The sequence below is a fragment of the Chrysemys picta genome, chromosome 11 (assembly GCF_011386835.1).
Source record: "Chrysemys picta bellii isolate R12L10 chromosome 11, ASM1138683v2, whole genome shotgun sequence".
Lineage (NCBI taxonomy): Eukaryota > Metazoa > Chordata > Testudines > Emydidae > Chrysemys > Chrysemys picta.
In genome coordinates this window covers 48749884-48775334 of record NC_088801.1, presented here as the reverse complement: position 1 = coordinate 48775334, position 25451 = coordinate 48749884, and the positions used below count along the sequence as shown (strand labels likewise).

The following is a 25451-nucleotide window of genomic DNA, read 5'->3' as shown; positions in this document are numbered from 1 at the left end:
TATAGTCAAGGGAGCTACGTAATTTATACTAGCTGAGGATCTGGCCCACTGTATTAAAATCAGTCAGAATGATTCCTGACCAGCTAGTCATATTACAAGTGGATCCCAAAAACTTAAAGCCTGATCCAAAGCCCAGTGAAGTCAATGAGATTCTGTTTTTAACATTGCTGGTTTTCATGCAGGGATGGTACCACTGGTGGTGGCAGTCAGAAATGAAACAAAAAGGTACTTGATGTAGTCAAGACAAAGGAGTGTTTGTTTCAATGCAACGTGCGGTGCACCACGGGTAGGTATTCCAGTGTGCAACTCACTACTGTCCATCAGTGCACTGTCTTTTGGAAAGTTTTGGCAATGCATGGTGGAGTCAAAATGAGTCATGACTCCAGGGTCAAGATTCCATCATGCAACTGTCTCCAACCCTTAATGTCATCTCTATTTCATAATTTTCGTTCCTATTTTGAAAATCCCATGAACCTGCATGGGACTTGTCACTGTCCGTCATCGCTGACAGAAGCATGGAGCATGCTCAGCTCTGAATTATTGTCATGAGCATTACCATCACAGGACACATGATTCTCTGGTATTTGCAGAGCCTCAAGAAGAGCCACGGAGAACATGATGACTCTCTGGAGAAAAGATTGCAGTGGGACATAGCAAGAACCAATTCAAGATTGTTGGTCGTGTGCACAGAGCAGCTGCAAATGGTGGAATGCCAGTTCTAAGCCTGAGAAACAAATACTGACTGGTGGGATGGCATTGTTATGTAGGATTGGGATGATGAGCAGTGGCTGCAGAACTTTTGGATGGGCAAGGCCATATTCCTGGATCTGTGTGCTGAACTTCCCCAAGTTCTCCAGTGCAGGGACACCAGAATGAGACCTGCACCGACAGTGGAAAGTCAAGTGGCATTCACGCTGTGGAAACTTGCAATGCCGGATTGCTACTGGTCAATGAGAAATCATTTTGGAGTGGGAAAATCCACTGTGGGGAGCCGTCATACAAGTGTGCAGGGCCATTAATCATTTCCCAGTACACAGGGCTCTGACTCTTGGCAGCATGCAGGGTCCAATAGATGGATTTGTAGCAATGGGGTTCCCAAACTGCGGGAGCAATAGAGGGCACACATATCCCTACTCTGGCACCAGACTGCCTTTCCACAGAGTACATCAACAAAAAGGGCTACTTTTATGCAAGAACTGGTAGATCACTGGAGATGCTTCACTGACATCAATGTGGGAAGGTGCATGACACTCACATCTTTAAGAACAGAGGGCTGTTCTGAAAGCTACAAGCAAGGACTTTCTTTCCCAACAGGCAGATTGCTATCGGCAATGTTGCAATGCCAATAGTGATCCTGGGGGACCCAGCCTTCCCCTGCCTTACAAAGCCATCCACTGACTGACCACCTTGACAGATTCGACTACCAGCATAGTATCTCTGAAGCAAAGGGGGAAGAGTTGCTCCCAGGATTTAGGGCAGAGCTACAGCAGCTGTCTGCTGAGTTTGAACAGCCAGACACAGGGGCTATCAGAAGAGGTTAGCACGGAGATATAGGAGCTATAACAGGGAAGCTCTGGAAGAGCACTTTTACAGCGAGCCCCGGTAAGACACGGTGGTGTTCTGCGTTCTACGTGGCTCTGCAGTTTGGGGATCAGTTAGGAATTGTGCGATGTTTGATGCACATGTAGGATCACAAAACAGGCAATGCACCTACTAATTTTGTGGTGCTGCTGTACATTTATGATTGACAAACACAAGGTCACAACGATCGTATGAGCCGTGTCACAGTTTACAATAAAAACTAAGTGGGTGCTCTCATTGCCGCCAGGCACTCTGCAGCATCTGTTCAGAATTAATGAAGATGAATTATTTTCCAAACAATAAAGTTTTATTGAGTAACAAAAGATGCACATTATTTTTAACTTGCTGCAAAAATTAACACATTAAAGCCTTAATACATTTATAAAGCAGAGCTTAAAGAAGCTATGTCAAGTGAAGAGTAGGTGACAAAACAAAAAAACATTCTACATAGCAGCAACAAAAAAGGCTCAGGGGTCAATGATCCATGTTACAAGTTTGGCAGAAATCATATACAGTAAAAGCTGTGTTATCCGGCACTTTACCAAGTGGAAAGCTCTACAAACCAGCATTTCTGATCGTCACTGAAAGTCCGGTTTATAGTCTGGTTGGCGCGGGGCCGGCAGGCTCCCTACCTGGCTCAGTGTGGCTCCCCAGAAGTGGTGACATGTCCCTGCTACTCCTAGGTGGAGGGACAGCCACAGGGGCTCCGTGTGCTGCTCCCCACCCCGCCGCAAGTGCTGTCTCTGCACTCCCATGGGCAGAGACCGCACGCAGAGCCGCCTAGATGTGCCTCCACCTAGGAGCAGCCAGGGACACGTTGCCACTTGCGGGGAGCCGCCCGAGATGAGTGTGCGGGGATCTGGCACCCCGCACCCCCTCTCGTGCCCCCTCCTGCACCCAAACTCTCTTCCAGAGCCCACGCCCCACCCCCGTATCCCAACCCCCAGCCCCCTCCTGTACCTAAACTCCCTCCTTCTTAGTTAACTGGAATTTTTGACTTACCAGCACTCCCCATTCCCCCAACATGCCAGATAAAGCTTTTACTGTAACATGATCCAACATTGATTTCACTAAATGCCTTTTCCTAATCATAATGAAAAACAGTTTTCTTGGATTTCTGCACAATGGTCCACTGAAGATATCATGCAGTTTGTTGTTCACTGCCTATTTTCTCTCTCACACAGTGGTTGGACCAAATGGGCAAACTGTGTTTTTACATACATTGTCAAGCTTCTGCATATCACAAAGGAAGAATCATGGATCTGATCCTGAACCACTGAAGTCAATGAAAGCTTTGCTATTTAACCACAAGCAGTGGGGATAAAGAGAAGGCTAATTATTCAGTGTGTGACACAGGAAAATTTAGTACACAAGGGACAAGTTTCAAGATTTGTAATCAGCTTTTTGGAGGGGACTAAGGTTTATAACTCGTGCTTCATTCCATTCTTGATGTTACATTTTCTGACCATTAAACTTTGCAGCTCCCACTGGCCAGGACCAGAGCGCTGGGCGGAGGTAACGCGCACAGCTGCCTGGCCAGTCCTCCGCCTAGCAGCTGAGCGAGGGGGTGTCACTGCTTCTGGGGAAGCTCCCCAGGTAAGCGCTGCCCAGATCCCGCCTCACCCCATCCCGTGCCCTAACCCTCTGCCCCCTCCCACACCCAAATTCTGCTGCTGCTAGGAGGAGGAGGCATGGAGCCCAGTAGGGAGCCTGCCGGCCCCGCCAACCCGTCGCCCCCAGCACCAGCGGGGGTCCTGGGACACACGCCATTACCTGTGCGTCCCCAGCACCAGCAGGGGTACTGGACCGTGCACCGTCACCCACCAGCACCAGCGGGGGTCCCAGGCTGTGTGCCACCACCTGCGCCCCCCCAGCACCAGTGGGGGTCCATGGCCACCCCCAAACCCTCCAGCACCAGTGGGGTTCCCGGGCCACTTCCCGCCAAGCAGCCAGGCTGCCTTCCCCCAGCACCCACAGGGGCCCAGGCAGCCCCCTGCCAAATTTTATTCATTGGTATTTTTAGTAAAAGTCATGGACAGGTCACAGGCTGTGAATTTTTGTTTACTGCACATGACCTATCCGTGACTTTTACTAAAAATACTTGACACTAAAATATAGCCTTAATTATGATCACTGCTTTGTATTTATGCAATCTGGTGTAACTATCATGAAGTTGATATTTCAGAATGTGTGTCTCTTTCACAGCAAATATATACATTTATGAAATATGCAATTCAGCTAATGATTCTGCAAACACCTGAACAGGTCCATTGTATAAAATGTAGGGTAGCACATAAAACCTTGATCCTGCAGAGTTATACATGTTCTTAACTTTAAGGGCATTAATAGTGAATAATTTCATTGAATGGGACATGCTTAAAGTTAAATAGATGGTAAATCTGCAGTATTGAAGCTTAATTTTGTAGGGTAAGCACACAAGAGACATATTTTGACTGCATAACATTATAAAAACCACCAAGGAAAAGAATTCCCATACAGAATAGTCATGTCTCTCTCATTTGGCTGGTCATCTGGAAAATGCCAATACTCTAAGGGTAAAAGCAAACAAACACTATAGTAAACCAGGACCTTTTACAATAAGGCATTAAGAGATCACTCTGACTCCCATTAAAATCAACGGGAAAATCCCCCATAATTGACTTAAATGGGAGTTGGATCAGACCTTTTGTTCCAGAAAACAATAGGAACCTCTAATTTGTTTACATATTTACTATTCTTACTCAAGATATACAACTAAAGATAATAGTATAAAACTTGCAGAATGAAGACAGCACAAAAAAGTGTTGCAACATTTACAAGTTACAGGGTGACTTCTACTTAACGGGAGCAACAAAGAATGCAAACAAGACTGATACTTTACAAAAAGTGTTACTCAATATTTATATAAGTTTATAAACAAATTCTAGCTGCTAAAATCAAGAGATGAGTAGAAAAATCACCCCATAGGTCAGATATATGTAAATCTTGTACCTCTAAAGTTGATTTTTGGAGGGGTGGGGAAGGCACAAAAAGGGAGAACTATAAAGTGTATCCCACCTAAGAAAGATAAATTGTAGTATTATAATTCATCTAAGAGTTGATAGAAGAACTATGGAACACTTTTGTGAATCACGAACATTCTGAATCTTTATTTTAAGGTGCCAATTAAAATCAGACTGCAACTTTTTCAAATCTCACACCTTCAAGAAGTACACATGATCAATAGCAATCTCTAGAGCACTTTTGATCCTTTAGAACCCTCAGATACTTCACAAAATTCAGAGATATACCATTGAAATACCGCCATGTTTGCAAAGGGCTATAGCAATGGAGTCAAACAGTTTCATACATAACATTGGAGTGGGAAACAGATATTCTGATTCCGTTGATAAAGTCACCAGAAAAAAATCCTATATTTCTGTTAACTGCCAGGGGAGCTACTTGGGCAGATTTTTAAAACAGGATACTCAGTGTTTTGTATGCAACAATGCAAATACAAACCCATGCCTAAATTTGCATACATAATATTTATGATGATTATGACTGTCTTGCAATACTGTTAAGAAATTTTCCAGTCCAAGCACAAAGTCTATGCCCCTGCCCTTAACTATGATGATGAGTAAGAAGAACTAAATATTTTGCACACCAGTTTTAAAACAAAAGTGACCTATCCTATGTTTGCAGGGAGTAGAATTTTGTATATCCAGTTTGTGCACACAATCATGGGAACTGTGTACGCATATGCAGACACACATAAAAGGATCTGGTTTTAAAAATGGCCCTTAGTGCCCAGGCAGTACAATTTTTAAGGTCTCATTCAAAAGCCAGGTCTATTGATTGAACTGCACAAGATTCAGTTTGGGCCTAAGGAAACAAAATGACTTCCAATGATTTCAAGTGGGCTTTAGATCAGTATACCCTGGAAGAATGAAGGGAGATTTAAACCTATTGTTTCAGGGGGTCTATATATTTAAATCCTTAATATTAGCCATTTAGCCATCCCCCTCAAAGCAAACAGGCCCACACTAATGCCTGCCATTAGTTTTCTTCTTAAAGGCTTAATACAGAGAACTTGGTTGATTTTCTCCCAAATAAAAAATAAGCTACAGTAGCCATTTAAATGCGTAGGTAGCCTCCTTTTAGCTTGGTCTTTATTATTATTGTGTGAACTTCTGAATTACTTTCCTGGCTGACAAAGTTCTTTGACACAATTTGCCAAAGGTGATAATGGACCAGAGTTTCAAAAGCAGAGTTTCTTACAGCCACCCAGTCGTGTGGCTTCCACAGCCAAAAGCCACTCACACAACGCCCTCACTCTTTCATAGAAAGCGACCCTCAACATTGTACGCTTGGGATGCATAGGATGCATCTGGTCAATCTCAAAACCACAGCGCAAGGGGCGGGAGAGAGGGTGCCAGAAAAGAAATCAAGTGTCTAGAGACCCGAGCTAGAGTAGAACAGGATGTTCGCCCGCTTCGGGGGACAGGGGAAGAGGACGAGATGGGAGGCTTTGTTCATTTCACAATTCTCCCGGCCCTTCAAGACTCCACCAAGGGTGACCAGATGTCCTGATTTGATAGTCACATTCCCGATAGTCGGGGCTTTGTCTTGTATAGGCGCCTATTAACTCCCTACCCCCGTCCTGATTCTTCACACTTGCTATCACCCTGCCACCAGGGGCCACAGCCCCGCTGGGGACTCACACGGCCCTGGAGACGCCAAAGGGGACCCAGGTTACAACACCCCACCCACCAGCAGCGTGCGGACCCCGGCCCCCGGCCCCCCGGGCTGACAGATACGTACGAGGAGGAGTCTGGGGCGAAGAAATCCACAGCGAAGCCGAAGTAACTCCCCTCCGAGCCGGAGTAAACAGCCGGGCCGTCCACGTCCAGATTGAAGGCGCCGCCGAGCGCCAGCCAGCGGCCCAGGAGCAGCAGCAGTAGCAGGCAGAGGCGAGCCATGGCCGGTGTCCAGTCGCCTGGCAGTGCCCAGCGGATGCCCGAGCGCCCGCCGGCCCCAGCAGCCCGAAGCGGAGCCTGGCGGTGCCCGCTGCCGGCAGGGACCAGCTGCCCGGGGCGAGGCGCAGGGAGGGGGCGCTGGGCGGCGCAGGGCTTCCTGGCCGGGCGGGTCGCTTCCTTTTTGGTTGCGTTCCCGGAGCGGCTCTTCCCTGCGACTGGGGTTGGCGAGAAACCGCCGCGGCCTCCGCCTCTCCCCAGCGGCTGATGCACCGCCCCACGCCGGGGCGGGGGAAGCTGCATCGTGTGGCGCTAGGGCAGGGGGAGGAGCGTCTGGCGGGGGGGGCGGACAGGGTCGGCGCCGGCCATGGGGGGGTACTCGCTTCCCTCCACGCCTCCCCCCGCCGGCCAGGGACGGGAACCCGAAGGGGCACCTGCTGGGCTGCTCTTGCGCCGGGGCGCCCCACCACGTGAGTGCCAGGCCCCGGGGCGGCAAGAGGTCCGAGCAGCACCTAGCGGCACCAGCCCCAGGCAGCCCCCGAGTGCCGGGTTCTGCGCGGCCCGGGGAGCCCCTTAGCAGCAGGGGCCGGGGAACTCGGGGGCAGCAGCAGCAGGGGCCGGTCAGTGCCCCTTCCCGCCCCCCGGCGATGGAGTGTTTGTCCGCCTTGGGACACTTAGGCTTAAGGTTGCCACTCTAAGCTGTAAAAAACCGGGACATCGAGGATGCTCCTGAGCCCAGAAATCTAGACAGCGGCAGAGTGTGCTGAGCACCCTGGCAGATTTCCCAGGACACCTGCCTCGGAAAAAGGGAGGATTCCGGCCAAACGTGGGCAGGTGGCACCCCTACTTAGTCAATTGCAACTGGAGAGTCAGGGAAATGATGACAGCACAAAATCCCTGAAATCAGAACTGAGGGAAGAAGAGATCTTTTTTTACAAAACAAAAGAGTGTACCTTAGAAGATTCTTGGAACAGGGACTGTGTCTTCATTCTCCCAGGGTGAAATCATGGCTCTGTTGAAGTCAGTGGTAAAACGCCGGTTAACTTCACTGAGGCCAGGATTTCATCTTGTGTTTCTGTGGACAAATGCAAAATCATCATCATTAAGGGTTTTTTCTAACACATTTATTCTAACCCAAAAGGTGGAATGTTTTGGAAAGTTTGCTAAAGTTATAAGGCTATTTTTGAGTGATTTCAGGGTGGAAAGAAAATATATTTGGCACAGATTAAGAACTCAGATTTTTTAATTTTAAAGTTTAATTTGTCATACACTTAATCTTTAATGAGGTCAAATGCCTTGACATTATTTAGAAACATCTGAGTCTACAGATAAGGGAGAACTGGTTGACATTACATGTTTGGACTTTCAAAAAGCCTGTGATGAATTCCCTCGCAAGAGGCTATTAAGGAAAGAAAGTAGTCAGGGGAGGAGAGGGAAAGTGCTTTCATGTATTACAATCTCGCTACAGGGACAAAAGCAGACTGAGAATCAATGGTCAGTTTTCAGCATGGCAAAAGGTTAATAGTAGAGTGCCCTAGAGTTTTATAGTGGGATCGTGGTTGTTCGATATTATTTGGGGGGAAGTTGTATGGTCTGTGTTACGCGAGAAGTGAGATTAGGTGATTGGTCCCTTCTGGCCTTAGAATCTATTAGTTGTCAGTGATCTCAGGAAAGGGTTTAAGTAGTGAGGCCCACAGTTTGGAGGCTGCACAAAATTTAGATTAGTCCAGACAAGAGAAGATTCTGGGGAACTTCAGAACACCTAGGAGAATGGGCAACATGATGGCAGATGAAATTCAAGCAAAGTAATAAACATTGGAAGACATAATTTGGAACTATCCGTACACTGTGATTGGTTCAAAATTAACTTTAATCCCTAGGGAAAAAAGGCCTGGATTCCGTTATGGACACTCAATGAAAACCTCTGCTCCATGTAGAGTAATGTTCAAAACTCCTAAATAAAATGTTGGTTGCATACAAAATGGGATAAAGCACTGAAAATGTGATGCTATTATAGCAATCAGTTATACACCTTCACCTGCAATACTGTCTTCGGTGCTAGTCACTTGCTGAAAAAGAAAATACTGGCAATAAAAGAAGTTCAGAGACAGATGAACGTGGTAGAGAGATACCTAGAGGCAGAGAGAGACCTTCAAATGGAGGGGAGATAGAAAAGGCTGGGGCTGTTTAGTTCAGAGAGGAGGAAAATAAGTGGGGGAATGATAAAGGTACATAAGATAATGACTGGTATAGACACGGTAATATGAGTGTCAAGTCTGGCTTTTCTCATGATGCTGAACAAAGGAGACATTGAATTAAACAGCAAGGCAACAAAATTGAAAACTGATTACAAAAATCAATGTATAATTAACCTGTGGAACTCACTGTCACAAGGCCAACAGTTTTGCAGACTCCAAATAGGAATACAGTTACATTAGTTAACAAGTTGGCATCCTTTCATCTGCAAGAGATGGTGGGAATTGCAGCCTGTGATGTAGATGGTTTGCAAAGTCTCATGTGACTGAATAGGCCCATCTGAGATTTGCCTGATCTTTGGCAGTTATTGCAAATGTATGTATCTTGGTTGGGAGCTGCTTGCTTCCTACGGGCTCTTTTCTCCTCAAACTGTAGGAGCCAGCTCCTGTCATGGACTTTGATACCCAGATGGAGATGATGGTGCCACTTGTTACAGTCACTTGCCAAGATTTCCCATTGGTCAGGATCAATTCCAAATGTAGACAGGTTTGAATAAACAGTATCTGAATCAGGGTTCAGAAGAAACTTCCTCTATGAACATGTTGTTCCAGAATTGTCAGAGTTTCAGGCACTTTCCTTTAAAGCATCTGGTACATACCACTGGCAGAGATGTGGGGGGGGAGGGAAGGTGTGGGTGATGCACACAGATACTGAACTAGATGGACCTTGTGACTAAGCCAAGTAAAAGAAAAACCAATGACAGCAAATAATAAAGGCTGCACACAATATATTAAAGATGCCAGGTAGGTAGATATTAAGATATCTTAATAGATACATTTCTGATTTAAGGTCAGATGCAGAGTTCTGGAAATCCCTCTTAAAAAGAGGGAATCAGCAAGGAAATAAGTGTATGAAATACATCTGAAGATGGGGAGAAGATTTCTATTAGTAGCCAGCTCTTTAGTCTAGCAAAGACATAAGTTCCAATGCCTGGAAGCTGGAGCTAGAAATAATGCACATATTTTTAACAGTGAGAGTAAGTAACCATTGGAACAACCTGCCAAGGGATGTGATGAATTCTCCATCACTAAGGGCTTGTCTACACTACCGTGCGGGGTCGATCTAAGATATGCAATTTCAGTGCGGTAAGTCAACAGCTGACACTCTCCCATCGACTCCATTTGCACTCCTCGTTCTGGTGGAGTAGTGGAGTCGACAGGAGAGTGCTCAGTGGTTGATTTATCGTGTCTATACTAGGTATGATAAATCAGCCCGCGCTGAATCGATCGCTGCCCGCCGATCCGGCGGGTAGTGTAGAAAAGCCCCAAGTATTTAAGTCAAGATTGGATGTATTTCTAAAAGAGGTTCTTAAGCTTGATGAAGGAATCACTTGGTGAAATTCTATGGCCTGTGTTTTATAAGAGATCAGATTGAGTGATCATAGTGTTCCCTTTTGGCTTTAAAATCTGTTACCTGACTAAGTGGAACTGCGGGTGCTCATCAACTCTGAAAATCAAGTGCAAGATGCTTGAAGTTGGAGTTCAAAAAAGGGAGGTACCCAATATTAGAAGTCGCTTTTAAACTTGTATCCTGTGATTCTGGGAGGGCAATCAGCATCTATAAGGATTAGACTCTTCTTTTGTTTTTCAAGTGGAAAACACATCCAATAGGAAATAATTCTTAAAAGTGCTAAATTCTTAAAGTGCTGTTTAAAAGAATTACTATTAATCTATCCACCATTGTTCCTGAACAAAATCCCTTTCCAAAGGAGGCATTTTAATAATTTATCTTTTGATAAAAAGGCTTAATCCATATCTAATCAAATTAATGTATTAATATTTAATAGAGGCCTCTATTCTAACAAGATTTGTCTTACTTTTCCTGTAAGAACTAATCCTCTTAAGACCCTTTCACAAACAGTGGGAATATGATCTTTTATCTACAACCACAGTAATAAATTACATTTTAGGATCAGTATCAGAGTTTCTATCCAATAGGAAATCACAGTCTTCTCTTTTCTTTCCCAGTTAGTTCTCAACAACTCAAATTCATTGATCTCTGTAGTCTTTAGGGCATAAGCTAATAAGAACAAACTATGTAAGGGTCCCATTGATTATCAGTATTGGAGATGCAGACATCATCTAGCACTAGATTAAAATCTAACAGAGAAAGTCACCTTAAATTTAAAAGGCCTAACATAATATTTATCTCTGGATAAAATATAATTACATTATTTTTGGTTATATACAATATAAATTAAGTCAGTCTGAAATCAACTAAAGATTGCACAGATTATGGTAGACTAAAAAGGAAAGTTCAAGATAATGGCAACCTCTAGGAAAGTTTCTGAATCTATTTTGGATTTAATAAATATGGAGAATTACTGCTAAAAGCATAGTAATTCTGCATATTTAAAGTTGCAAGGCGGGTTCTGCCCTTGCTTACACAGTGTAACAGAGCAGAATTTGAGGCGTAGTTTTGAGTAAATTTGGAAAGTTTGTCAATAAAGAAGCTCATAAATTATGAAAACACATACACTGATTTTATGTAATATGAGCAACAAAAGAGGGGGAAAAGAAAAAGAAGAAAAGTTTCAGCCTAAAACTTTGTCTTACTCCTGAATTGTTTTTTCCAAAACAGAAATACTAGGCTGCTTTTTACATACATAGAAATTGACTGATAATCTGTCTAGTGGGCCATTTATTCATTTCAACATACTAGTATGGTTATGTTGGGTTTGAGAAATGCTCCTATGCCTTGCCTAATTATTCTGTCCATTCACTACAGCTGGGAAACTTGGGATCGATTTGATATACACTATAGGGAAAGGATGAAGATGAGGGTTGGAGGAAAGGTCGAAGATGAGGGTTGGAGGAAAGGTCAAAAATGAGGGATTGAACTGCCTGTGGGGTACTATGCTATACCTACTTTCTCTGCTGGACCCATCAGTGTCTGTAGAATCTAAATTTCATTTCGTTTCTAGTCCTTGTAGCAGAGAGGATAAATGCACACTGACACACAGCTGAGTCCTCATACAAACAGAATCAAACAAGGGCCAAACGTATATCCAGGTGAGTTTTTTCTGCAGAAAATGTCTTATGACAATGGGAGAAGTATAGACTGCCTCTTCCATTCATCTAGCTCAAAAACAAGTGAAGAGATTTTGGCTTAACTTTAATCTAAAATAATCATTTTGCTGATACTCCCCTTGCATCAGGTCACGTTATATATAACTCACACTGTAAAACTCTCAAAGCAGGAATTGTGTATTCCATGTAGGCATTAATATATCTAAAATGCCATGCACGCCTATTGTGCTAAATATAATTTTAAATCACAATCCTTATAAATGAAAAGCAATATTGTTTTAGTTAAATAACAGAGCCAACACTCCCAGCCAAGCAAATACTGCCCTTAATAACTAGAGTATAAGAAATATCCTCAAAAAGGAATTATATAGTTAAACTGAAAAGATTATGTCCCTAAATCCAATAATAAATACTGTACATTATATTCTTAAATACTTTATACTTATCCAGAAGTTTTCATCTGATAATCTGAAAATGCTTTATTACTACAGCTAGCTGAACATTTTTCTATCAAAACCTTTTTGACAGAAAACTGGGTTTTTGCTTACATTATTTTTTTGTTTTGCAGAAAGTGTCTACTTCCTTGAAAATCTTTCAATATTTTGTGAGATTGTTTTTTTTTTTTTTAAAGTGATTTTCCATGGGAAAAAAAAAGCACTTTCCAACCAGGTCTCTTTACTACCACTAATTAATTCTCACAACGTCCATGCTGTCAAATAGTGAAATCTTATACCCATTTTATGGCTGGAAGAACTGAAGCACAGAGAAGCTAAGTGGCAGATAAATCCCGGCTTCCAGTGATAATGGATAACACTCCCTCTTAAAGGGCACAGACTTAAAATCCAATAAATTAAGAACAGAGGGAAAGTTAGGCCATGTCTATACATACAGTGCTGCAGCAGCGCAGCTGTACCAATACAGCTGTGCCACTGCAGCACATCTGGTGAAGATGCCCTATGTCGACGGGAGAGAGCTCTCCTGTCAGCATAATAAAACCAGCTCTGCGAGCGGCGGTAGCTATGTCAGTGGGAGAAGCTCTCCCACTGACATAGCGCTGTGCACACGAGCGCTTATGTCGATGTAACTTATGTCGCTTAGGGGTGTGGTTTTTTTCACGCCCCTGAGCAACATAGATTATGCTGACATAAGCTGTAGTGTAAACATAGCTTTAATAATTTCAGTCACTACACCTGCCCGTAAGCCCCTCTGGCAATTTTCCTGCTTTTTTAAAACAATGTTCTCTTTCTTGCTGTAGATGGATAAAAAACATAAACAAGATGAGGTCAGCTAAGTGACTGACTATAGAGGATAAACAGTGAATTGACACAAAGTGCTGGCAAATGTGCAACATAAACAAGCTCAGAAATAGAAAAATGCTTTAATCTATTTTGGTTATAGACCATTTAGGTGTTACTTACAGCACAAGTAGGTAAACAGAAAGAGAAGAGTGGGTTTTTTTAAACTGACAGTGTCCCTTAAAAACTATATCCAAAACACTGAAAAATGATTTATTTTCAAAGTGTCAGAGCTGCTGTGTCAAATAATAAGTTTTAGTGGTGACTCTTCCTGCTTAGCTGTCTAGTGTTATCTTCCATTGTCAGTTAAGAGAATTCATTAAGAGAAAAGGTATGTGAAAATATCACACGCTGGGTTCCTTATCACTGGGGTTATTTATCTAACTTCTTCAAACAATTTCCCCTCTGCTCTTTCCTTCACTACTGTTTCACATGCATATCTCTTCTCATTTTATCTTGAGCTGTACCAAAGGGAGTAAGGTAATAAAGCCTGTCATTTTCCTGACTCAGCAGACAGCCTCCCACTCTTCTCCCACCAAGTTTAGTCACTGATCCAGCTAAGCGGAAGTCATGGAGTCATTACTGTCTGGGCTTAATTCAGAGCACAATCAGAGTCAGTAAGTCTAGACAATTTCAGGGTGTAGCCACATCTCCTAATATGGCATTATTACCCCCGCCTCCAGCCCAGGTAGAGCTGGGGAAAGTGAAGGGGATTTGGGTCATATTTGGTTCTCTGCTGATGTCTCTTTAACTGTTGCACCACTGTGTGTCCTGATCAAAGCCAGCTTACTCTGCATTAACAAGGAAGAAGAGTATTTTGTGTTGTAGAAAGCTTAATTAATCTCTCTGTTTATTGCTTGCACTGAGTAATTAGGTCTGACAGAGCAATAAGATGGACTGTTGTCTGAATACACAAGAATGGGTGTGTTAATATTTACAAGCAAAAACACCATCTCACCGGGCATGGAGATGAGATTGGGGGGCGGGGTTTCCTGCATAACTATAAAATGAAGCCTGTAAAATCATGTTTCAGACAGTGAAGAGGCAAAGTATGTGCTTATGTGTTTGCTCTCCTCTTATCTCCACTGTTAGATTTGCAGTTACTGACTAGGATACTTGGTGATAAAAGCTAACAATTGAAGAGTGGATGGGAGGACTGGCTCCATTTTTTAGAAATGCTAGGGATGGGGTTGTGGAGAAAGGCAGGATTAATTTAAAATTAATCTAGCCTCTTTTAGGGTCTTATGGTCTAGGGATAAACGCTGCCCCCTATTGGGATCTGCTAACTCTGGAGCTAGTCTTGTAAGCCTCTATTTGTGTGAATAGTTATTACACGAGGACTGCCAGTGGAGTTAACAGGACTACTCCCATGAATAAAACTTTGCAGGATCAGGCCCTAAAAGAGATCTGGGTTCCAGTCTTGGATCTACCACAAACTTCCCATGTGCTCTTGGACATGTCACTTCCCTCTTTCTGTGCCTCAATCTCCCATCTGTAAAATGGGGATAATATTTTCTTCCACTCTGTATCTGTCTTGTCTATTTATTTCCTTTCACCATGCATTACTGCAATGGTGAAAGGAAATAAAGGTGTGTTTTATTGTGACCAGGTCAACAGTAGCAAGGATGGGAGGACACAGACTTCTAGCTAGTTGGAGATGGCGGGAAATATTTCTCGAGCACACTGATATTTGCAGGCCCAGCTTCATGCCAGATGAATTACAGACTATCTTGACAATCTGTAGGCATGCATGCCCTGTGGACAAATACATTTACAAGCTTTTCTAAACTTGCCAAAGAAAGGAAGATTAGATAGTGGGTAATAGCTTAATCTGTGGCATTGAGGGATGGTTTCTTCAGGGTTGGTCTGCCAGTGTAGTCTTTAAAGCAGGAAGAAGGATGGACAAAAGAAGCGTTAGCAATCTCAGTTGGAAGATATCCCGGTTGTTCATTACTCTTCTTTACTAATCAAGCAGGCCAGGAGTCTGATTCATAAGTGTTGGGTCATGACTCCGTTAGAGTGTCCCACATGTTTTGAGTGGGATGAATTCATGGAGTGAAGGAGGGCTGATCACGGATTTGCTCATGGGTTCCAGTACCATGCCGCCTGAGAAGCCCTTACAGACATGGACAGTGCCCTCAGTGAAGAAAGATATCAGCGTGAGCTATGGGTAGGTTGTGCTGTGGACTGTAGGCACTTGAGGTTGGTGAAGTCACTCACCACTCTGAATATTTCTACTGGGCATGGTTTGGTGCATTAATGGAGGTGAGCCGCAGTGATCTCTTGGCCTGAAATACAAGCTTTGGATAGGCCTGGAAACAGGCTTTTCTTTTGGTGTGTTTTTGCTTTTGATTTCCACCATTGTCACTTGAACATCTGCCCATCTCATCTGCTGGTGCAGGACATCTGTGAACCATAGGAATCTGTGAGAGCAATGGCGGGGGCAGGAACTCTAGGGACCACTCTGTCTATGCTTCTGGCTAGCATGTGATGAGTCTTACCATCTCATTCAGTTGTTGGACTGACGATGCCCTCAGGGATGTTTTGCAAATTGGTGGGGCCCAAAAGCCTTAGGGATTCAACCATGATTATATGGCTTTCATACAGTATAGAAGGTGCCAAGACCCCTGCCTGAATAATGCAATAGTCCAGTCAGGACAATGTAGGGTTACCATATTTAGCAAATAAAAAAAGAGGACCCTCCACTGGCCCTGGCCCCGCCCATTTCCCCACCCCCAGCCCCACCCCAACTCCGCCCCTTCCCCACCCCAACCCCATCCTCTCCTCCCTCCCACTCCCAGCCACGCGAAAAGGGCTGCCCGAGCGCTACCAGCTTCACGGTTTGCCGGGCAGCCCCCAAACCCTGCGCCCCCGGCCGGCGCTTCCCCAGCGCAGCTGGAGCCCGGGAGGGGAAGCGCCCAGCCAGGGGCGCAGGGTCTGGAGGCTGCCTGGCAAACCGTGAAGCCGGTAGTGCTTGGTTCGGGCAGCCCCTATGCCTCTGGACCCTGCGCCCCCGGCCGGGCACTTCCCCTCCCGGGCTCCGGCGGCGCAGGGTCCGGAGGCATGGGGGCTGCCCGAAGCCCGTAGCGCTCGGCTCTTAAACAGAGCTGAAGAGTCAGGGAGGAGCAGAGCTGCCGCGGCCGGAGGCTCTGCTCCTCCCCGGACTCTTCGGCTCTGTTTAAGAGCTGAGCTGCCCGAGCGCTACCGGCTTCGGGCAGCCCCCATGCCTCCGGACCCTGTGCCGCCGGAGCCCGGGAGGGGAAGTGCCCGGCCAGCGGCTGGGGTCCGGAGGCAAGGGGGCTGCCTGAAGCCCATAGCGCTCGGGCAGCTCGGCTCTTAAACAGAGCCGAAGAGTCCGGGGAGGAACAGAGCTGCCGCGGGAGGGGAAGTGCCCGGCCGGCATTTTCCCAGACATGTTCGGCTTTTTGGCAATTCCCCCCAGACGGGGGTTTGATTGCCGAAAAGCCGGACATGTCCGGGAAAAACCGGACGTATGGTAACCCTAGGACAATGGCTGGATGAAGATGTAGTTTGTGTCAAAATTTAGCCCAAAGATCATGTCTTAAGGTATGGCTGGCTAAGTAGGTTAGGCCAGAAACAAGCTGAAAGAGTCTTGAGGAAGAAAAAGGAAGTGAGTTCCAAAACAGGTCTGTGTTTGGATTTAATTCCTTGAGTATTGTTAGTAACATTACTTCAGTATAAGACAATGACATTTTCCTCCCATGGTTCTTTGCTTTCTGTAGAGGATAAGTTACTCATCCGCGTTTTATTTCCAGGACCTCACACAGTCAGAATAAGAAACAATTCCACTGGCTTTAAAAATCGACTCATATTTCCTTGGTTTGGCCAGAATTAAGTCCTCATAACTCATGCCTTTTACTAAACATTCATTCTGAATAGCAGTCCTGCAAACTTGAAAAACGAATATAATCCATATAGGCATTAATTGCTCATATTTCCTGTTGTGTTTTTTTGTTGTTGTTTGTTTTTTTGAAGAATTAATAAAGATTTTTTTCTCCATTAGAGAAACAGCAGGGAAGGTTGACAGGCCTAGGGCAGGCTCCCTACCTGGCTACTGAGCTCCATGGCTGCCTCTGCTCTGCCCCAAGCCCCGGTTCTGCAGCTCCAATTGGCTGGGAACTATGGCCAATGGGAGTTGTGGGGGCAGTGCCTGCCAGCAGAGGCAGCACATGAAGCTAGGAGCTGAGGGAGGGGAGCCCCCCACCCAGGTAAGCACTGCCCCACACCTCAATCCCCCGCCCTGAGCCCTTTCACACCCAAACTCCTGCTGTTGGGGGGTGGGGGGACTCAGGCGGCCCCAGGGCCAGGCACATCAGCTGCTGCAGAAGTCATGAAGAGTCACGGAATCCGTGACTTCCATGAGCTCCGTGACAAACAAGGAGCCTTATTTATGATGATCAGTGTGACATAAGCTTTCATCAGAGACTTACATGGCATTCTTTGGCAGACTTCTATGTAGAAATGAGATCCAGGAGATTCCTAAAACCCTTACCTCTATTCCCCCTTGGTCACACACATATCCTAGCTCATCTTGTCACCTCGAACATCCCCCGCTCCTCCCTCAGTATCTCACGTCTCTCTCCTGAGGACTCCTGTTTCTCTGTTGTCCATCTTCATACAGCCCTACAGCCTGACCCTCTGCCAGGGCCAGTAATAATACAAAAGGAGCCTAGAGAGATTAGCAGCTTGGGACAATACACAACATGAGATGAAATTTAGAAAATATAAGATACTACTTCGGGGGAAATAATTTGAAACATACATAATTCAGTGTTAGTAGGAAACTTTGGAAGCAGTAATATTAACTACTGCATATTCTGTTATCAGCCATAAAGAAATAAGATTCCCCTTCCATGCAGCCAAAGTCTATATGCATATGAAATAAGAAAGGGCTTGATGCTGGAAGTTCTCCAGACATGGAAATCTACTGAAGTCAGTGGAAGGTCTGGAGGCTTTCTGGATTATGCCCTTTCTTATTTCTTTTGGTGCATAAAAGTATATCCACTAACTGGCATCACAACTGTTTTCCACTACACGGATATCTTTATATATATCACCTTTCCCTGTGTTTTCTGACTGCATACAACACACCTCTGCTGCATCCTTCTGACTTGAGGCCTCTGATCCTTCAAAGTGTGATCTCTTAATTATACACCAGACAGAGTAATAAAAGTTTAATACACATCGATATGGTTATCCATTGTGTAATGATTGCATATTGCTCAGCATGTATAGATATAGCCAAAAGGGCAAGTACAACTAGCTGACTTCCAAATGCAGCAGTTATTCAAACTAGTCAATGTAAATTAGAGAATTGTCTGAAAAACAAAATACAAGTTTTCTATGGGAATGCTGCATAAGAGTGACAGTTTTGAAAATTACAGCCATTCCTGATTAGACACTCAAGACTGCATTGCCATTCATTTGTTTGGACTGGAATCTTGGGGTTTCAAAGGAGAGCTGCCCTTGTTTAGGTACACTCCTGTGTCCTGGCCATGAGACATCTGAGGCTGATGGAAAACATGGGAGGATTGGTAATGTGATTCAGAGTCTTTCATGTAGATACAAGTTGTTACACATGGCTGCTTGATGGCCTTCGATCCACTCTTTATGGACAAGTGGCCAGGGCTTAAAGAAACCCACAAAACTGACCCCCTCAGTGGCAGAAGAAAAGCCAAGAATTAAACAGGCATGGAGAGGAAACAAAACTGCTATTCCCACATGGCTGGTTCCTCCAGAGAAAGGTTGAGGCAGATGACTGGAGCAGTGAGAGGGAAAGATTGCACTGCACCTGCCTGCAGCGCTCCTGTTCAGAGGATACAAAGATGACTTCAATCTTCTGAGCTGTCTCTAAGAGCTCAATTCACTCCATTATAAAAAGACTGGTGTAGTAAATGCAGTTTCACAATTTCTAGTGGTCAGGGAATGGCAGAATGGTTTGGCTGAGATTCCAAAATGACCACAAGCGATAACAACAGTAGGTAGGTTGTATATAGTGCTTTGCATTAGTAGATTTCAAAGCACTCTAAAAAGTTCAGTATCATTATCCCCATTTTACAGATGGGGAAATAGAGGCACAGAGAGAGGACGTGACTTGCACAAGAGAACACAGCAGGCCAATGGCAGGGCTGGAAAGAGAACTTTTGTCTTCCAAGTCTCAGTCCAGTGCTCTAGCCACTTGGCCTCACTATCTCTCACTACCTTGATAGGCACTGAAACTGATGGAAGGGGTCATTAAAATGTCTATAGAGTTTTATTTCAGTAGATCCATGGAGCCTCTACATAATCTGTTATTTTTAGAACACATGTACCAGAACCATCTGATGTACAAGGGAATCAGATTTTCTCACTGGGTCTTGCTTTGGGCTCTCTCACACTTTTTGCTGTAATCTTCTTATTCTGCTGTAGTTTGTTCTTTCTCTCTTCCCTTTTAGAATGCCTCTGGTTCTTTTTTCCTCCTTGCTGTAGAAGGTTGAAATGAAAGTGTGGTAGAATGAGCAGACATTTCATTCTTTTGTTTCATTCTACCTCTTGTTTTTCATGCTCTCCTCATTTCTTTTCTAACGATTTCCCTGGAGTTACCCTGATTTATACCCGATGAGGTTCTGGTCCATTGATCTCATCAAAATATTAGGCATATATGTGATACATGGGGGTATGAAAAATAACTGAGGCTATTTGTTCTTGACTTGTTATAGCTTCTGATAGTAGCAAGATGCATCTTTAAACACAGGCAGTCTGAAAACGCTAGACAAAATTTCCCTGATCCTCACTAAACTGTTACTCAGTTGCAACATGCCCCACTGAGGCACAAAGCAACTATCTCGTTGTTATTTCTGCGTAACTCTGGTTGGAAGAATTTTGTCATCTCTTTCTCCTTAAGTGGCTTTAATTAACCATGTCCCAATGTACATACTTGCAACGCTGTATTTTATAAGAATTTGCATTTATAATGTAGCTATTCATTTTATACCTTGCCTCTGTGCCCTGCTGGACTAAACACAAATAAAATGGTGCTATTGATGATTCATTGAATAGAATAGATAATTTTTCTCATCACTAGGAATAATAGTCAATAGTTCCTTTAGTATGAGCATATCAGGGCCATAATAGCCTAAATGAATAAAGCAGCAAAGGCTGCTCTCTCTAAAGGACAACAGAGCATCTATTGAAGTTCATCAGTTGAAGAGAGACAAGAAAAAGCTACAGTCACTGTCCTGCATTTGTATATGGGAGTTGAAGGGAAGGGGCAGGCAATTTGCATATACAACCACCGAAAGGTCTCTCTAAATCCCTTTTGGGCCTTAGAACACACTGTACAGAACTACGGGCAAGGGCTACCTACACCTTTGTACAGGGCTTAGTGCACTGGGCCCCATTCTTGGTGGGTCCCGAGGCCCTTCCATAACAAAGATTGTTAACTGACAAAGCTACAAGCATGCTTGAAGGATTAGGGTCCTGACAAGATCAAGATACATTGATAGTTTTATCTAGTTACTCTAGTTTGTATTAAATTAAAATGAAATTATAACAATGTAAGACTAAATGAAATTCTCTGGTGCTGCCTCCCTCCCAGGCACTTGCTAGACTTCTGTTTTTTACTAAACACCATTTTTCTTTCTAACCCCTTTGGTCATTCTTAGACCCATCATTCTTCCCACCATCTTCCTTTTTTTCGACTCTCCTAACACTGGCAACTATGAATAAAGAAACATACTACAGAAAAAGAAATGAGATTTGTTATTACTGTGTAAGCTAAAGCATTTAAGAAAAGGACATGGATCTTCCCAAGTTTAAAGATATAGTGATTTTGTGCATTAGGGGAAGGCAAGGATCTGAACTTGTGAATTTCCTGGTTTGTGCACTTAAAATGATCACTTCTAATATTTCACTAATAGCTCAAGATAGGCATAGCAGCTGTAGGCATAGAAGAAGTTCAGAACACATGGCTAAGAGTGTGTTTCCAAACACATTGGTTACAAGGTAATAATTAAGTTTAGAAACAAAAACTTAAATACATCGTACAGGCTTAGCTACTTTTAAGAAATTGGAACAAAGAAATAATAGAGCTACTGTAGTAGAAAGAAACTGTCATTCTAGCTCCTCTTGACCTTTGGTTTTGTTTTCTTGTTACTTTAACTGAATATCTGCATATTTAAGCAAGTTATAGTTCCTACTACTGACTTGGATACTATAACGTTCTGTTCTGCAACTTTTGGGAAGTGATTTCAGTTGATAAGCATTTACACAACGGAAGAGCCAAGAAACAATTGAACCTTCATTATCTGAACTAGTTTTATTACATGGAATGTGAAAAAAGCTGTGTCTTCACTGTATGTTAGTGTGTATAAGGATTTTAAAAACAAACAAAATACAGTGGCTATCGATGAACAGACGTAGGGCCTGGAGGAAAGATGAAAAGAATCTATAACCTAATCAGCGAGCCTTTTTTGCCAGAAAAGCATGTTTTCTGAACTAGAAAAAACGAAGAGTCCCTTCCACTGAATTAATACACTATTTATGGCAGATTAGAGGAAGGGAAACTACTTTTTATTCACATTAGATACACAAATATATATAGCATGTATCTGAGTTCAGTGAATTGCATAAAGGCAATGTTTCAGGTAACTCATTTCATTCAAGCAGGACCTTGTCTCTCACTTTACTGTAACTGACTTTAATGTGAGATTATTCAACTCATCACAGAGAAATTAACACCACAGAAACAAGAACAAAAGCCTCAACTTGGCGGTAGTAAGAAAAATATCTGTGCACGAAATCACAGATTCAGGTGCACCCACTTGTATTACATCAATGTTCATTTGCAAAAGCACAGATATAGTTTCCAGAACTCATTCAGACAAAGAATGCACTCATTTTTAATTTAGCACACAGACTGGAATAAGTACTTGTCATACTGCTTGATTTCCTGGAATTTGAGCTTTGTACAAGACACGGGACTGGAAAATATTTTAAAAATAGATTATGTTTAAGCTGATCTTCAAATGACAGAAGTACAGAAATGCCCTGAATTTAAAGTAGCACATTTCTGCGTTCATTTCTTAAATTTTTCTTCAAAGCTGAAAGTATGCTGAACCACCACCCAAGTTTAAGGATTTTTTTTTTAAAGCTAAAGGCTGTCATACTGCTTGCTACTGTTAGAAAACAAGACGGGGCAAAAGAGCTGAGCAAGAGACACTGTAGAATTGGCAAAGAAGAAAGGACACAGATGAGGGCAGTGAATGAAAGTATTTTCTGGCCCTGGGGAATTATTTGAGGTGCTGAGCACATGCAGCTCTTATAGTCTTGAACTGAAGCTGTGGGTACGCTGCACTGTTGAAAGTCAGGCCCCAAAGCGCTCAGTTTTTAAATGAAATACATACTACTTAAAATGTACAGAACTAGAGAGTATTTTAATTGTACTATAACATCTTTTCATTGAACACTTTACTCTCCTCTTCCCCGACTTTTGAAATGATGCTGGTGTGGCTACTAGCATTTGTTTAGGCATCTCATCCCTTGGCCAGATGTGGTACTCTGGATTTTGTGGACCACAGAATTGTTACTTACCCCGTAGTTCATGAAACTTTGGAACACTACATTTAACACCCCAATTATTCACATTCTTGCAATCAGACGTGGTCGATGTTCTGATTGAGGGAGGGAAAAAAAGCAAAAGATTTTTGGCAGAATTTCAAAGACACAATTTAACCCTTTTTAAACCACTGCAGTTATAGGAGTCAATACTGTGTGTGAGTATGTGTAACAGATGCCTGCCTGCAAGAAGGCACAAGAATTATCATCTTTCAATTGCCAAAAAGTGTCTTGGGCAGCTGATTACCAATATTGTGTTATTGTAGGGCACAAGTCACTGACTGGTGGCTACATCCTAACTTCTAATGACCAAGCTAGCTGCAGGTTTAAGATCTCTTTAGAAATTTCAGATTTTCTCAGGAAAAGCACTTTGCACAGCAACAGTGAGTATATATCTGTTAAAATCAGCTGAACTCTCAAGTAACAGATTAACGTAATATTTTTATCCAGATATACAAATTTTAATCCAGCATAAAGGAGCACAATTGCCCCTTTCTTTGTAGAAATACTGGTTTCACAATATACAGTCCTATACCTAACTACAAAGGGAAACAAGGAAACTGGCTACACAAAGTGCTGTGGGTATTTGACAAGAAAAGTTGAAAAAAAAATTTTTTTTTTCAGTTAGACATCCTTTGGAATTACCAGTGCTAAGAGTAGGTAAAATTTTTTAAGGACTATTTAAGTTCCTTCCCATTTCCCTCTTCCCCATACCCCACCCAATATTCCTTTTTTTAATACTTCCTCCCCAGTATACATATCAGATGCTACAAGCCTCATCTTCATTTATTCATCTGCATATTAAAGAGATTGTATGAGCAAAGAGGCTACCATATCACATAGAAGCCTACAACATAGCTCAATAACTACACTGCTAAGAGATGTCCTCCATAACATCAAGTGTTTGAGAATTACTAGAATATGTTACTGTTATAGACAAACTTAATCTTGCCAATAGTGTTACTGCACTGGCCAGGAAATGCACTGAAATTGCTGGCACCAAGGAACTGAGAAATAAAATGGGTAGATAAGAGAGACTTTTGGCTAGATTCCAAATCCAGTACTGATCTTGCTCCCTCTCACCTGAAGCCTCACATCAAGGAATGATACAAAAGCTGACAACCATGCTAATGTTCATTGTGAATGGGAGGGAGTCACACTAATATAGAATATTTTAACCACCACATTTAAGTAGGAAAAATTACAGGCCTAAAAGTCATTTATATAAATAAAATATGAGCAGAAATAGGAAGATCTTTCAACAGACTGATAAATGATTAAGCCACTTTTTTAACCCAACTTAAAACAAATATTTTGAAAGTTATGTACTGTCATTCATTCAAAATGGGAGCTGCATTCTCAGTGTCCTGAGCTACATCAGACTGCTGGCAGTGCTGCTTATGTGTGGTCATGTCAGGGAGGTGGGGGGACAAAGGGGGAGGGAAGCTTCTGACAATTAAATATTTAGTAAGAGAGTTCAGCTTTCACTGATCAGTGTTTTCCTTTAAATATTTACTTTTAGAAATCAGTTTCACTGGGCCTCTCTCTCTCTCAGATGCTATTTTCTGTTGCTAAGGGGAAAAAAATGTCCCCCTCTCCCGCCCCCCCCAAAGACAGATCCCAAAAAGGGCAAAAAATGTCTATGGCAGCTAATTTAGCAATGGCATTCCAGATGCAAGAGTTCATTTTAGCAACACCAGAAGTAACCCATTAAAGCTGATGTTACCACTTGGAAGACATTTGTGCAAACTCACCCACAGAACTACGGATCTTAATGTTCCTTGGAAAATAATTCTGAAGTCATTTGATGAGTAAATCAGTACACATTTTATAATTAATGCAACAGTATTGTTACTTGATTTTTAGTTCTGAAGCAAGGGTTTTTTGTAAGCTAAGGAGGTGGGGATAAATATTGGTTTTCCACGAGACTATACATTAGGAATCATTGGCATGGAGGCAATTTCTTTATTCACAGGACATGTAAGCTTTATGTAAGCTTTACATTTAAAGCATCATATTGACTGATACCGAGGCCTGAAAATGCTGCCTTCTAGAGGTCAAAGACAATGCCCATCCCCAAGTTTTCCTTTGGAGATGCAGACAGTACTAATTATGTATTCTGGTTTATAATTGGTATAGTGCCAAACATATGCTAAAAGAACAGGAGTACTTGTGGCACCTTAGAGACTAACACATTTATTAGAGCATAAGCTTTCGTGGACTACAGCCCACTTGCATCCGAAGAAGTGGGCTGTAGTCCACGAAAGCTTATGCTCTAATAAATGTGTTAGTCTCTAAGGTGCCACAAGTACTCCTGTTCTTGAGGATACAGACTAACACGGCTGCTACTCTGAAACATATGCTAAGTGCTTTATAGACATATGAAGACAAGATCCCCCCATGAAAAGCTGCTAATCTAGACAATGTACAAATATGGCCAAGGGAAGAATAAGATGCGACAACAGGTGAGTAAACTGTCATATTAATTCTATTATGGTTTTATTGCAGGGAAATATGAAAGATAATATGCAATTTTGAATTCTTCTGCATGGAGGTCTAGGGCTTGAAGGCTAACTGTAACTAGCCAATCCTTTAGCTGAAACCCACAAGTTTACTTCTGGATCACCACTTGAGAGAACATATTTACTCACTATATCATACAAAATATATTTTATTTACAATTTGTCACACACTGATGTAAAGAAAAGTCAACATAATGA

General features: G+C 43.0%; 1 protein-coding gene across 1 annotated transcript in view; it reads right to left on the bottom strand.

Annotated features, from left to right (window-relative positions):
- Positions 1-6817, bottom strand: part of ITGAV (integrin subunit alpha V) — an 81935-nt gene extending 75118 nt beyond the window's left edge. Inside the window, exon 1 of the mRNA XM_008172776.4 lies at positions 6385-6817. Coding sequence (XP_008170998.2) covers positions 6385-6542 — 158 coding nt within the window. The 5' untranslated portion in view covers positions 6543-6817. The remainder of the gene's footprint in view (positions 1-6384) is intronic.
- Positions 6818-25451: the final 18634 nt, after the last annotated feature.